Raw genomic sequence first — 14,752 nt, 5'->3', positions numbered from 1 at the left:
ATAAAACATAAAATATAATATAAAGGTAATAAAAAAACTCATAATGTAATAATTAAAATAATGTGGAAAAGGGCGCATAATCTTTGTACACATCCCACTATTTTAAATAGAAATATTCATCAAAAAGAAAACTGTGTACCTAACAGTTAAAGGAGTAAATTTTTGGAACTATGATTATTTGCTTTATGCCTGACAGTTAGTTAGCATTAGCATAAAGACTAGACTCAGGTGGAAAATAGCACGCCTGGGTCTCTCCAAAGTTCAAAAATACATTAACATCTCTAAAGCTCACTAATTACCATGATGTGTTGTTTGTTTAATCTGTACCCAAACAGAAATGTAAAAACAACTCTTTATGATTTATGTGCTGTGAGTATTTCTTAACGAACAACAGTTCGTTAATTATCCACCCTGTGCTTCTGTGCAGCGTCTCCGCTGGTTGCTTGGCAAACTCTCTGTGATGACGAGGCTGTCGCTGTGCTCGGCCTGTTGTTCTGTTCGTTTTTTTAAGAAAGCACTGAAATCATGTACAGGATAAAAACATATTTGCAATTACGTTTTACTAAATAAAATACTATAAATGTCAGTGAATTTCCTTAAAAAATTACTCAGATGCCCTGATGACTCAGTGCGCCAGGTGATTTCATACTCTAAAGAGTATAGAAGGTTATAATGGATAATAGTGCGTAGACTAGCCAATACTAGACTGCCAGGTCAGTCTGGTAGAAGTCACCAATAACAGATTTGGGTTTGAAATATACATTTTTTTTTTTTTGCCATTGTTATAATACCACTCTGGGGTGCCAAATATAGTAATTTTCTAATTATATTGATAGCGGATTTTATTTAATTAAGTGCTTTCTGATTACAGTTTATAAATTAAAAAAAAATCTATAATGATAACTGTGGTGTGCTAACGTGTGTAAATCTGGTAAAATAGGGTGTCATAGTATAGCCATGTCAGCACGTTCTCACATTTACATTTTTAATGTTGGAACAATTCTGTAATCCTACATTTAAAATGTGTGGGTTTTTTTATGTGCATAAACTGTATCTAATCCAGTAATCATGTGTCTTGACAGGTCGTGGAGGGAGAGTAGCAGCTCATGGTGGAACTCTGTCTTCATTCATTGTAAAGAACATCGCTTTAGATAAAACAGATGACAGTAACCCACGAGAGGCCATCCTACGTCACGCCAAAGCAGCTTCAGATAACCCTTACTGGGTTGCTCCGGCATATACACAGTAAGAGAACCTCATATCTTTGTTTGTAAAAATATGAATAATTTACACACTTTCTGTCCATCAGTTTGTCTTTTCCTCACTCACACATCCTCTCTCATTATCAAAAAGTGTAAGATGAGCACTGGGAGTGCTGCGTATGCCATTGTGATGGTACTTGTGTTTCTTCCTACTGGTGTGACACATAAATGTTTAAAGAGTTGTACTGTTTTACACGTAGACACTTACTTAATGGCCAGCTTTAGATCACTATCAGACTCAGACAGCGATGTGAGCGTGGAACAAATCTGTGAGCCAAATCAGACAGTCTGTTTCACATACTTGCAATACTTGTGTTATACATTATAGTATAGTAGTTAAGTACACCATTTTAGCCTGGTTGCAAGAGCGCTCTCAAGCAGCAGTAGTCACAATCACAACTCTCTTTGCTTGGCTAGAACTTACATTAAACATTTACATTTATTCATTTAGCTGACGCTTTTATCCAAAGCGACTTACAATTGCTATGCATGTCTGAGGTCGCACGCCTCTGGAGCAACTAGGGGTTAAGTGTCTTGCTCAGGGACACAATGGTGGATGTCTCACAGTGGGAATCGAACCCAGGTCTCCCACACCAAAGGCAAGTTAATTCTGCTGAGGAGCTGCCCTGTGAAGGCAGGTCTAGATTTGGTCTGAGTTACAGTCCTCTGCAGCATGTGACTGTAACATCTGCAGCCTGAACTTCCTTATGCCTCAGTTGGCCTGGACAGAAAAAAAATCATTTGTCTGAGGCACCAAAAATTAACACTCTTAAAGCATTCCTGTCTTCACAGCTCTGTCATCTGATTATCTGCAATTTGTAATTTATTGCTCTGCTCTGAATTTGCCTGATAAAAACCGTTAAATCATTACCCCCCCCTTTTGTGAATCACTTTAGGACCCAGCCAGAGCCTGTGTTTGCAGAGGACTCAGAGGAGGACGAGGAGGCTGACAAGGAACCAGAGTGGAAGAAACGCAAGATCTGAGGCTCTTCAACAGCAGTTCATTGTATATAGGATAGCTGATGTAGTGGGCTTGTGGTTGGATATACAGCACTGTAACCACAAGGTCTCAGGATCAATCCCAGAACACTTGAGTCGATGTCAGAAACTGTGCATACGAGCATCAATTATATTACTAAATTGTGCGGCCCCTGTCCTCGCTCCAGTAATGTTTTTTTAAGCGAAAATGTCTTTGTGTGTGCTTGTGTGCTAGGGGATGTTCACTGTGCAAGCATAATATCCTTTTATACAGGTTTATGTTCCTATTATTGCAATTTGTCAGCTTCTGGAAGATCTTGGCTTTTTATGTCTGTTTGGATTATCTGGCCTTTATTTTCATCATTTCTATTGTCCTCTCCTCCCACATTTCCAGAGTTTGCTAATGCCTCATAAATATGGTCCAGATTTTGTGGTCTGGTTCTCTTCATCAACAAAGAACAGTTTGCAAGTTTGTAAAAAGTAAAAAAAAAAAAGAAAAGAAAATTGCAACCTAAATAAACGGTTTCTAAAGTTGGACAGTTTTGTTGGATGCAACATAGAAAACTTAGTTCAGCCAACTGCTAATTTGCCTCCATACTGTATTTCACCTCCAAACCTAAATAAAGAAATTTGTAGTCTCTTGTCAAATGGTGATATATTTTATCCAAAGTGAGGCACTGGCTCAAACCAGCAGATTTACAGGACACCGAGTCCTCACTGCTTTAAATAAAGATTTTATAAGCTACTTTTGGCATAGTTAAATTGGTACATTGCACAATGTCATTCTTATTCAAATTAACTTTAATATAAAGGTCCACTTACTACCTTTTTAGTTTACAACCACATCTCACAGTATTTGTCAGCAAACTGAAGTTTGCTCAGTTGACAACTTCATCTTCCTGAGGAAGACCATGAGATGAACCCTCAAGGTGAATAACAAGCTCAAGCTCCAGTACAAAATTGTGTCATATTTCTAGGGGCTCCAGTTGCTTTCAATTTTATTGTGTGTTTGTTGCATTTTTTTTCTGCAACAACAAATAATAATCTGGAAATGACTGTACCACGTCAAACACCTTTAAGAAAGTGGAGCCATTTCTGTTTTTTTGTTTTAATTGACCTGTACAGTGTCAGAAAAAATTAAATTGACAGAGAAAACCACAACATAAAGATCTAATGAAACCCATGTTTGTGTTTCTTTATTCATCTCTCTGGAATGCATCCTCTGCCTACAGCAACAAATGTGAGTGCTTTTGTTTTTTCAAGTACAACTGAAAAAGCCATCTGGTTAATTCTGCTGTATAAATTCTGAATTTCACTGGCATGATGATATGCAGGTTTTGTTTTCCAATTGCTCAGTGCTTATCCCTCCACTGGTATCTGATGTCACCTTACGTGTATCGTAAGGATATGAAAAATCTTCACACACTCGTGTCTGTCAGTTAGTTGTTTCTACTGAGTGACTTGCACTGGGTGAAACTGTAGAGCGATCTTAAAATTCCTCGCCAACCAAAGTTACAAGTACACAATTGAATGTCTTAGCATCCCTGCAAACTCCCCATGGACAAACCAATACCAGGACATGAAATATGGAAGGACTAAAACTATGAATGATGGATTTAAGAGCAACTGAAGAGTAGAGCTGAGAAGATATTGGCTTCGTGGGGGAAATACTGACGTCAAGCTCTTCTTGTGTTTTCAGCCAGCAGCAGGAGGTGAGGAGTGCTGTGTGATTCAAGTGGGTCGATCACTCCACCAACATATGATGAACGAGTTGGCAAGCAAACAGGCGAAGCTGTGTGTGGACCTGAAACCAAAGCCTCCAGGTACATGCATTTTAAGATACAGACACCTTATAGGTTCAGTTCATGCAAATTACAAATAAATGTTTTCTTACAGGACTCCGGATAAAAAAATTGTGAACTTTGGTCACAGTTAAAGCATATGGAGATGTTTTTCCTATTGTCAACAAATCCCTTGAAAAGATTAAAACCAATGAGTTAATTTGTCTTTCTAGCTTCCTCACAAGCCCATTGCCTCCTACTGAAATGGGTTAAACCTGCAATTACATATTTTTTTTTTGCCACTAAGGTACAGCGCAAGTTCTGAACACAACATTTATTATCACCTTTAAGTTAATATAGCGCACTTGTTGGCAAACAGTTGCTTATTTACACATCCAGCAGTTACAAAGCAACATCATCCTGAATTTGGAGGTGTGCTCCTGGCCATCTTGTGAATGTAAGTCCAATATTCACTCTGTTTCAGCTCTGTTTTTTCCTGAGGAAAATATCTGGCTCTTCAGCTGCTAAATGTTCAACTGTGTTCACCATTATTAGACCACGGCACTGAGACATTGCATTTTTTTTTTTTTAAATGCAAAGTTAAAGACTTGTGACTTGGTGGACTTGACTCAAAAGACATAAAAACAGCTCTTGTAGTACCTCAGCTGTACACTGTATACACACCTTGAGCCCAAGCTTAGTGACTCACTGTCTGTACTGCTGCCATTTACTCATCAGCATTTACATATCTTCTTTGCACAGTGGAAACATTCTCGAGCGCCTTGATTTACAGCTCAGTGGCGCTTTACGGTTAGCTTTTGTTTACTGTACGACCCTTGGCTAGTGTTCAGGAATGCAGAACAGGAGGGGACGCCACACTGTTAGAGGCCATCTCTGAAGCCATCCCCACAATTCTCCATGTAGCCCAAATTTTCATCCCCAATTTTACATGATGCTTGTGTAAACATATCCCAGGCAAATTAGCACCATCTGGCACCGGTGCGCTGTTGAACATGGCAGAAGACCAGGAGACAAGCTCATTTGATAGAAACAAGTTTAATTCTGTAAAAAGTTATAAAATGAATATTGTACAAAAATAAAGTTTGCCAAGAGCTTTGGTTCTGTAACACGAAAACAAGTGAGACGACATGACAGGTTTTCCCACAGAGGTGTTCACACAATAACAAATCCAATCCTTTCTTCAAATATTAAAACACTGAGGATTTCTTCGCATCTTTACCTTTTGCTTGTTCACCCTTGCATCAAAACCAGAGGACTAATCACCAAAGAACAGTAGAGCAAACAGCCACGAAGATGAGAGGGCTAGTGGTCACAGTTTACACGCTTTAATGTATGGTATCGAAGAGTAGCGGGACACTCTGAGGCTTCTGGGAAGTCTCCTAACTGCACATTCTCATCTGGAAAGGCTTACGCACAAATCAGTTGTTAAAGGGGAAGATGATCCAATTGATGAGGTATGCTGTGATAAAAGCTAGAGCTTTTTTCGTCTCTGTGTAGTGTTTGGCCTAAATTCAGCTTGATGCAGTGGATTTGTTCTGTGTGCAGGGGGATTACACAGTAAAGCTGGCTTGCTTGCTGCTGGGTGGGCACAGATACCTTGGTCCCTAATCCGTGCTAACATCAAGACCTACCCGAGGGCTCTCTTTGTTCCACTTTAAACGATCCCCTTGCAGGGTCTTGATGGACACAGCAACGTGCTTTTAAGGAGCCTCCTGTTTTCCTGGATGTATATTTCTGTACAGTTTGGGAATAAACTTGGCTGAGCAAGTTATTGCATGTGGAAAGCATGCTGAGCCAACACATTGTCTTCCCTCTGTAATTCCAAAACATATTCTTTTGTCAAAACGTCTAGTCTTGAGATATTTACATCGGCTGACGATGACAGCCGCTACAGTAGCTGGATCTTCCTTAAACTGCCTTCATCAAAATGCTTTTGCCAACAGGAATATTTGGTTAAGACTCATGTTAGAGGATCACTTTCAAATCCTCTTTCACGGAGTAAGACCTGTCTGTCACAGTCGAGACAGAAACACAGGCAGTCCTGTGAACTTTAAAGCCTACTCGGACAGTAACCACTGCAAAGCCTTTGCTCAGACTTGGTGCAAGGCCAGAGTGAGGTTTTGGGTAACGGACGTTGATAGGCAGGCAATCTAGCAGCTTCTGTACTCTGTGACTCAAAAGTATGGATCCTCAAAGGCACCTACAGATCCTCAGAGAGACCACTACTCTCGTGTTGTTTTCAGAATTCAATTAAAAGATGCGACAGCTCCTGTTTGGAGTGACAAATCTTTTCTAGATGATTCATTTGAAAATTGCCTTGAAAATAAACAGCAGCAAAGAGTCATTTGTCTTCTTGTAAACAATACAGTATGTATGTATGTATATATGATGTGTTCGTTTGATCAGGAGCCTATACCCTGGTGTTCTGAGGAAAGGGCAACAAAAGTCCCCCCTGTAGCGTGGTCACAGTAGGGAAAATGAGGTGAACCCCCCCCAACTCCAAAACAACAGATCAATTAAATCTAGAATCTTTTATTGGTCCCCTCTGTGTCTCTTCCCACCCTCCCATAACTTGATAGCTAACAATGATGTTCTGGACTCATGAATTAAGGAACCCTGGAATTTAATTGACGCAAATAAGCAATGTAAAAATTGCATGTGTGGATGAGTGTTTAGCAGTTCTGGATCACCTTTTTAGATTTTGCTTGAGAAAAATGCTCCACTTTGGCACCATCCAGGACAAACAAAGCTTTTAAATAAATAAGAAAAACAATTTCTTTCATAAAATGGACTGAAATAAATAACAATAAGTTAATTCCATCTTAATAAATATACCTCTTACACACACGTGTGTATATATATATATATATGTATGTATATATGGATTTTATGTAGATGTGTTGCACCAAAAGTCTTTGCTTAACTCCGGTGTGGTATTTATCATCTCTTGGCTCTGAATGTATGTGTCATCATCCAGACTATGCAGTGGAAGTGATTTAGACTGCAGCTGAATATACTCCTTAAATCTCCCACGTTCATTTGGAGTGTTAGGAGCCAGCTATGGAAAAAATGAATTCTTCTAGGAAAACAAGCCAACTTAGTCAGATGTTTTCTTCACTCTCACCTATGTAGACAGCACAGTTAGCAAATCCTGTGTAGTGTAAAAGTGTTGTCTCTTCCGGAAAATTGGTACACGCCTCTACACATTTCTGCATGTGTCTGCATGAACCGTCAAATACTGGTCAGGGGTTCTGAAGGACTGAGTGTGGACTGTAAGTTAAATGTACAGTTTGCTTCTTTAACGGCTGTTTCATTGTCTTTCAGGTGACTTTTATATACTCACCTGTGTCTCCTTTGACCCCTACAGAAAAAAAAGAGACAATACACTCCCTCTTCGACCTTGTATGCCCATTTCCAAAAGTGATCCCTCTCTTTGCAGCACCAGCTTGTAAAGGTGATCCTTAGTTCACTGATGCTGGTCATTTTGTCACATCCATGTGACTTCCTCAGACACAGCCACACTTCCTGGCAGAATGCTTCTTCAGCGTGTGATACACCACATTGTCGTCCAAGAAAGATAAGTCATCATCGAAAGCGATTGGTCGACAGCAGGTGCGAGAGGGCGTGTCCTTGTCCAGCTTCTTGTTGTGTGTGAGGTTGTTGAGGATCTTGTCATAGTTGGTCTCCGCCTCTACGCAAGGGCCGCTGCAGTACCGGAAGATCAGCTCCTCTTTAGTCTGGTAGCCCAGCCCCAAGTCCGTCACATTAAGATGGACCTCCTTAAGCAAGCAGCCTCGAGTCTGCACCGATATCCCCTCCCTCCCCTTCTCGCCTCGCCCTCCTTTCCCGCCTCGGCTTCCACCTCGCCCCCGACCCCGCCTCCTGTCGCCATGTCCTCTCCTCTCACCTCTCGCACCTCCTGTGTTTGCTGCTCCCCTCTGTCTTTGCTCCCTCCGTCCCCTGGAGTCCCCGCTGGGCTCCGACGATCTTCGGAGTCTGCCAATGGTAGCTTCAATAAAATCCATTACATCATCAAACTGCTCTGGATAGGGACCCGTGATGTCATCTGAAAGATACAGAAAGAACAGATTCACTCAAAAAGCTGTTTGTTTTTTTTTTAAATGACAATTTTATCATGTTACACATTAAGCTACAGCCAGTACGTAGATAGCTTGGCTTATCACAAAGACTGGAATCAGGGGGAAACGGTTAGCCTGCCTTTGTCCAACCGTAACAACATCTGCCTACTGCCACCTCTAAAGATCACTAAATAACATGTCATGTTGTTTGTTTGATCTGTAAAAAACTGAGGTGACCGCAAAACGACAATTTGCTGTTTTATAGAAGATTTTGTGTCAGACTATTCTGGAGTCTCCTCTGCTTCTGATCTTCTCTTCTAGCTCATCTTAATTCTAAAGCAGAAAGCAAATAAGCGTATTTCCAAAAATGCTGAACTATTTATATGTAAGACTGAGGTTCCGTTTGTGCGGGGGGGGGAAAGTCCATTATTGTTGAGTGTACATGCTTAGTTGGCATACGCGTAGGAATGTTTTGTAAAATATGTTCTGATACAAATGCAGACAATGTTCATAAATACTGAGACATGTGCAGATCAGAAACTGTTCATGCTGATTTATAGATTTCTCTCAGGCGCAGGAATGCAGAAAGCAGTCCAGAGTTGTTCATATGGACCTGCAGGTTCCCCTGCTATAACTCCTTCCAACATGGCTGTTGGGTAATGAGGTGGAGGCTGAAGGTTAGAGGGTTGTAGTCAGAGAAGAAGAAAATGTGTACATCTGTAATGATGGGATGGGAGCAGGATTCAATTTGCATTCATAACATGGCTGGCAAGCTTCTGACATTAGTCTGTACTCTCCTGGGTTGTTAAAGATGATTCAGTTATACAGCTTAAGTTATCCCGGTTTGCTTTCACAAACTTATTGCCTGTATTGATACAGTAGGTACAAGTACACCACCAAGAGAGACACTGTCATTTAAATCTTTCATGGGTGTAATTTTAGAATGCCAAGACTTCAAACGCCCAATAAAAGGAAATCATATGCTCAGTCATTTAGATGAAGCAGATTGTAGTCTGCTTGAAACTCAAAACAGCTCTCCACCATCTGCTGCGAAGAGAGATGAGGACTGACTGAAAGGCTTGGACCCTCCTGTGTTGCATGTTGATTCTATTATGGAGTAACGTGTCTCCTACTCCAATACCTGCAGGTCTGGCCTTAACAAACTATTTATGAATATAATGAAGACATATTGTTTTTAAATGAATCATTTAGTCAAACTCTAATTACATTACCTGTGTGCGTGTGTGGGTGGATGTGTGTTGTCATGTTGTATGTGTGTCAAGAAGTCAGGGCGGCTGGGCATGATGTCTGGCAGGTGGTGTTGTGGTTGACACGGACTCTCTATTGCAGTGTCATCTATCACTCCTTTCTTACCTGTAGCTGGCACAGGCCATCTGATCCGCCTGCGCTTGGTATATTATTGGGCCGCCGCTCGTATATCAGGTGTGCCCGGGCCAATCTGTTTAGACACACCTGCCCTTTGATTTAGACACCTCCTATTGTATGTCAGCTGACAGGCAGGGTGACTACAGTGTACACCTGCTGACAGACTAGACCGGCGGCAGCAAACGGAAAGATTCATGGTAATAATTGGGCCATATTTTTGCAGAGTCTATACTAAAGACACACCAGTGGGATCCTTAAATGCAATATACAATATTGTTTTTGTTTTTACATGTTTGTCAACTGAATTCTACAATATCAGTGTTCTGGTGCAGCTGCTGCCTGCAGATCTTTGGCTTAAAATTTAAAAGAAAGCCCCATTTTTCTTTGACATTACACGCAAAACCAAAGACCGTGCCCTCTCAGAGCAACAATGTTGTTTACACTATTAGTGCATTGTTAATGGTCTTGGATTACAAAGCAGATCAGTGATGTCACCTCTGCCCAAACAGACTATGAGGTGGCAGGACAAACATTTGTCCAAATGTTCCATTCCTTATCTAGTTCTTGGCCAAGTTTACTTTTGTGTGAAGATGATACAGTGTCACAGTGATCCAAACAAAATAAATTCCTGCCCACTGTCGCTGTTAAAATATAACATAAACACAGAACTCTCACTAGATGCTTCAAACTTTCCGGTGTTGTCAAGCCTCTACCCTGGAAATTCCTGCAACCTGGTTCACACTGCCTTCTAAAAAAAAGAAAGAAAAAAAGATGATTTCTGACTTTGTGCAGATGGGTAAAGATCATGGGTCTCTAAGTCACAGAGGTGAACATAAACAAAGGAAGGAGGGGAAATGGGGAGAGCGACCTCTGGGATCAGAGCTGTTCATACTCTTATTAATGCTGCTGGATTGTTTTGACATCAGTGTGATGCAACCCACGGCAGCAATAAAACACAAATTAAGATCTTCCGTCTGATAACCCGCCAGTCTGAGAGCCTTATCAACGCAGGACTCTCCACTGTTGGCTCAATCCACTGGCTATCACTTTACATGCTGTTTCTCCAGTGTAATTAGTCTAGGAAGGCTCAATTACTTGGCCAGCAAACCAACTGTGTAACATCTGATTTGCCCTTACACAAAATGCAACCTACAGTATGAGCTACATGTGCTGCCTACTATTCCTCTCAAAAGTCAACACATGGCAGTGCATGACGAGATGAAAAGATGTTGGACCTCACTTTTTCCTACATGATTAAATGTTTAGCTGCATGTTATTTTATCAAGGTTTGCACAAGCAGCACAGGTCTTTAATGTGAGCCAATTATCCACCATTCAAGAGTGACTGCACATCAGGAGAGATTTTGTCAAAACATGCCGTGTGCCTTACATTGACCCTCCATAGAGATCTCCTGCAGGTTGTGGTCTTCACGCTGGAACACTGGCGGCTCTTCGTCCTCCACAGACAGGGACACAGAATCACTGTAGCTGCTGGGGAAATAAGTCCTCTTGGCTGGTTGAGTGTTTTGGTAGAGAGGCCTTGTAGCAACAGAGCTCAGGAGCAACAAACACGTGGCCAAAACATCCCATAACTTCATCTTAGACTCAGTTCCTATGAAGAAAGCTGCAAAAATAGGACAGGGTATTTTATTTAAATTAAGGAGACTAAACAAAGCTGATACAAACGAAATAATAGTAATAGTGATGATGCTAATAATAATCTAAACACACTCAGTCCAATCAGAATGTAGGCCAACTCTTGTTTATAGTGAAGTCAGCAAAGTGTTTGAAACAGTGTGACTCATTCTGTATTAATAACTGTGTCATCATGTCAATAGGCTTTGATCTTCACTTTGCCTTTGTCGCGTAGTGTAGATATAAATATGAATATCAGACAAAACCTACAAGAAAATTCAAAATATATCATAAGGAAAAAATGCATATATTGTAGTTAAAATACATAACTAAAATATAGGGGGGAAAAGAATAATGCGAAAATGTGTGCGTAAAAGTGTTGTTTTAAAAAATGACAAACATTTGTGATTAACCAGCAGCCCACTGACTTCCAGACCTATCAGGATTATAAGATGATATTTTCATGTTGTTGTTATATCAGGCGACCTCTTGCTACTTGTAATGAGGCACGGAGGGTGCGCCTCGCACTAAAAAAGAATGCGTTGGCTAAAGCACGCACCAAAGCGTGTTGGCAAGCATAGCCTAAATAATGGTGTAAGTTGGCCAGATGGCAATCGCCAAAGCTTACGTGACTCTGTCTAATGGCATGTTGAGTCTGCAGTAAACCTAAACAGCTATGCATGGATAAATACTGGGCTTAAACGTGCTATGCAAAAGTCCTAACAACTGTCTTTAAAAATGCACAAGTTGCATTTTTCGTTTGGATTTGCTATTTCAACGAAAATGACTAAAGTGAGGATTGTAAGCCCTTTGCGCACAAATACTGTGAGGGTGTGAGATTATTTCATTTTACACACTAAAATGATATAAAAAATGATAATGCTTCACTTACCTCAAATATGGCCCATGCAGACCTGAAACTCACTTGGCTGTTCGTGTTAAAATCCAAAACGCGACTCATTTAGCGTTCCAAGCACAGTCCGCTTAACAGCCACGATACGAAAATGTCCTTAAAACGAGTTAAAATTCGGCTTGTGTCCTGATAGAATAAAAGCTGAAATAGCCTACTGCACCAGGTGTGTTTTTCTTACTCCGACCCAGCGCACCAAGCAAACCATGCCTCTTTCCACACTTTGGAGTCCAAAGGTAGGTGTTGGTGAGAGCGGACCAAGTGTCACTGCGCCGCACGGGGTACAGTTGCAGTCGCTGATTAATTGGATGCTACGTTTCCACCTTGGAAATCCGAGCGAGTTCCACCATCTCCGACTGAAAGGAGTCAAATAAAGACATCAGCGGCTCCCGCGCATACGCGAGGCGCAAAAAAAGGCGCACAATATCTGTTTCCCAGAGTGCAAGAAGCTCGTGTCTGCCCCTTGATAAAACTGTTAAAGCGCCGTTATATCCAGAACTGGTTAAATGTTCATAATCGCCAACATCTGACAGTATCTTGACATGGTAAACAACACAGACCGGGGTATTTATTCTCCATTTTCTCCACGTCAGAAAGTGTCTATGTAGCTCGAAGAGTTTCCCAACGCGTAGTCATCACACTGGTCTGAAGCAGGACAGATGTCTGCGCATAACACCGCACCGGGCGCAGAAGGCAGTTTGGGGAGATTTATAGTTAAGTGCGCTCTGACGTTTGGGGCATTTGGTGACCGCCCCTCTTTCATATACCCCTGCAAGAGCAAACAGTGAGTAACGGAGGTCCACATATCTCTCCAAACACCCCTGGAGCCCCGTTCGGAGGAGCGCAGTTTTCAGATGTCTTGGGGATTATGTCACACATCCTGATGTCCTCGGATTAGATTTCAGTGTGCGGAATGCGATTGGGAGATGTTCTGTTGCGATGCTTGTTACTAACCTGATCTCCGCGCTCTGCGCAACGGTGTCAGGTTCCATCATATGGCTACACTCGTCTCACATTTAAGAGTCCCACTTCACTTGCTATTTACTAGAAACATATTTGTAAATACATGAGGCGAGCATTTAGGGCACAGTGGACACTTTGATATGTCGTGTTAGCCTATATGTAGGCATGTGCAATGTGTTCCACTCCAAAATTATTACATACAAATGTAACTCATACACACCTTGGAGCATCTGGTCATTCAATAAGCGGTTTCGTGTCAAGGTGAGCCCGGGGCAACACCGCAGAGACCACAAAAGGAGGACTCTGAACCAGCTAAGATGTGGCACCTGAAAAAAGCCTTTCCATCACCCTTCACGATTTACAAGCTACGCCCCCCTTTCATCTTCTGCAAAGCTGAAAGAATTTAAGAATTAAAGTAATTTTGTGTTCATGTGCCAGAAGAGACCGGCTGCTTCCAACAACTAAACACTTGCTTTTCCAAGAAGCTTTCTGGTTCTAATTTAACATGTAAAATGCTGCTAAAAATGGCTGATCAATAAAAGGATAGAAATCCCAGCACTGACACATTAAATCCCTACTGACTTATCTGTTATTCTGTGGTATTAAGGCTCATATTTGTTTGCTCGTGGGTTGAAACTTCTTGTCAATACATGTTTTCTTTCAAGCATTTTATCTGCGCCCTACCCATTCTTAAAGTATCTGCATGGTCTGAGGCAAGTCCTTATTGTATGGATTCCTTGCTTTCATGTCCTCACATGGTTTCATTGTATCAGCTGACAGGTATGAATGTTTCATGATACAACAATTCATATCATTTGTTTTTGTTTGTAACTTTAAAGGTAACTCGGCCCTGACTTATACCTTATTTCACAGAGCTGACAGCTTCATTGTTTTTATACAATGGCAAAAAGTCTCCGGTGTTTAGAATAAGTGGATGTTTGCTAGGGTGTTTTACAGTATAGTCTCAGCGTAGATCCACTGGGGATATCTTCCTGTCTCCATATCCTCTTCAACTTCCTCTCCCCATGCAAACTATTTAATTTGGTGCATTCTAGATAATGTATTGCAATAGAAATCTAAAGGTATTTCACACCTCTGGCAATTTAATATTATTTTCTTCTACATTTAATACAAGTTCCAGAACTAACAAAACATTTGTTTTATTTAAGTTGTCCACACTGACTAAAGTCACCTTTTACTCCTGATATTGAGATCTAACCTGGCTGTACTGTACACGAGCTGTTCTGTTATAACGGAAAATGAGCACTGTTCCTATAATCAATATAATCAAGGTGTTAACAGTGATCCCACAGATCAGCAGTCATAATTATCTCTGCCCTTTTGATCACTGCAGCATCACACTAGTTCAGTGTGAGTAATAATGTGGACAAGGTCCAACTCAGCTGTATTATAATGAGAATAAAGCAATTTGTTTTTTCATTTGGTTCAACAGGAATATTAAACTGTCCTCAAAGCGGCACTCTACAATGTTTCCCCTGCCAGTGCATGCTGGGATAGCCTCCGGGCTCCCACTTTCCCTGGACAGGAATAAGCAGGCAAAGAGAATGAATGACAGGAAATTGTAAGTCTATAAACAAGTTCAAATGGATGAATGTTATGTGAACAGGCGTACATTCGATTATAATAAAATACTGAGTCATTTGACAGCAGAGCCAGTGCTGTCAGAATTCTGTGTGGTTCTTCAAGATTACTTTAAGTTCATCTGGAGAATCTGAGT

At 41.0% G+C, this 14,752-nt stretch overlaps 2 protein-coding genes across 2 annotated transcripts in view; one reads left to right on the top strand and one right to left on the bottom strand.

The window, feature by feature from the left end:
• Window positions 1–2,888, top strand: part of LOC119914516 (WD repeat-containing protein 70) — a 40,474-nt gene extending 37,586 nt beyond the window's left edge. The window contains exons 17-18 of the mRNA XM_038733859.1: window positions 1,083–1,245; window positions 2,159–2,888. Coding sequence (XP_038589787.1) covers window positions 1,083–1,245; window positions 2,159–2,246 — 251 coding nt within the window. The 3' untranslated portion in view covers window positions 2,247–2,888. The remainder of the gene's footprint in view (window positions 1–1,082; window positions 1,246–2,158) is intronic.
• A 2,170-nt stretch (window positions 2,889–5,058) lies between these two features.
• On the bottom strand, window positions 5,059–14,142 carry gdnfa (glial cell derived neurotrophic factor a). Its single transcript, XM_038733858.1, has 3 exons — window positions 12,034–14,142; window positions 10,897–11,130; window positions 5,059–8,108 (listed from the first exon to the last, which is right to left on the bottom strand). Exons 2-3 carry the CDS (start codon window positions 11,102–11,104, stop codon window positions 7,549–7,551), a joined length of 768 nt encoding a protein of 255 aa, XP_038589786.1. The 5' UTR covers window positions 11,105–11,130; window positions 12,034–14,142; the 3' UTR covers window positions 5,059–7,548.
• Window positions 14,143–14,752: the final 610 nt, after the last annotated feature.

The sequence above is a fragment of the Micropterus salmoides genome, unplaced genomic scaffold (genome assembly GCF_014851395.1).
Source record: "Micropterus salmoides isolate LMB-PRFRI ecotype aquatic unplaced genomic scaffold, ASM1485139v1 Ms_hic_scaffold_20, whole genome shotgun sequence".
NCBI lineage: Eukaryota > Metazoa > Chordata > Actinopteri > Centrarchiformes > Centrarchidae > Micropterus > Micropterus salmoides.
The sequence above is the reverse complement of the archived record's forward strand: the minus strand, read 5'-3'. Positions and strand labels throughout refer to the sequence as shown.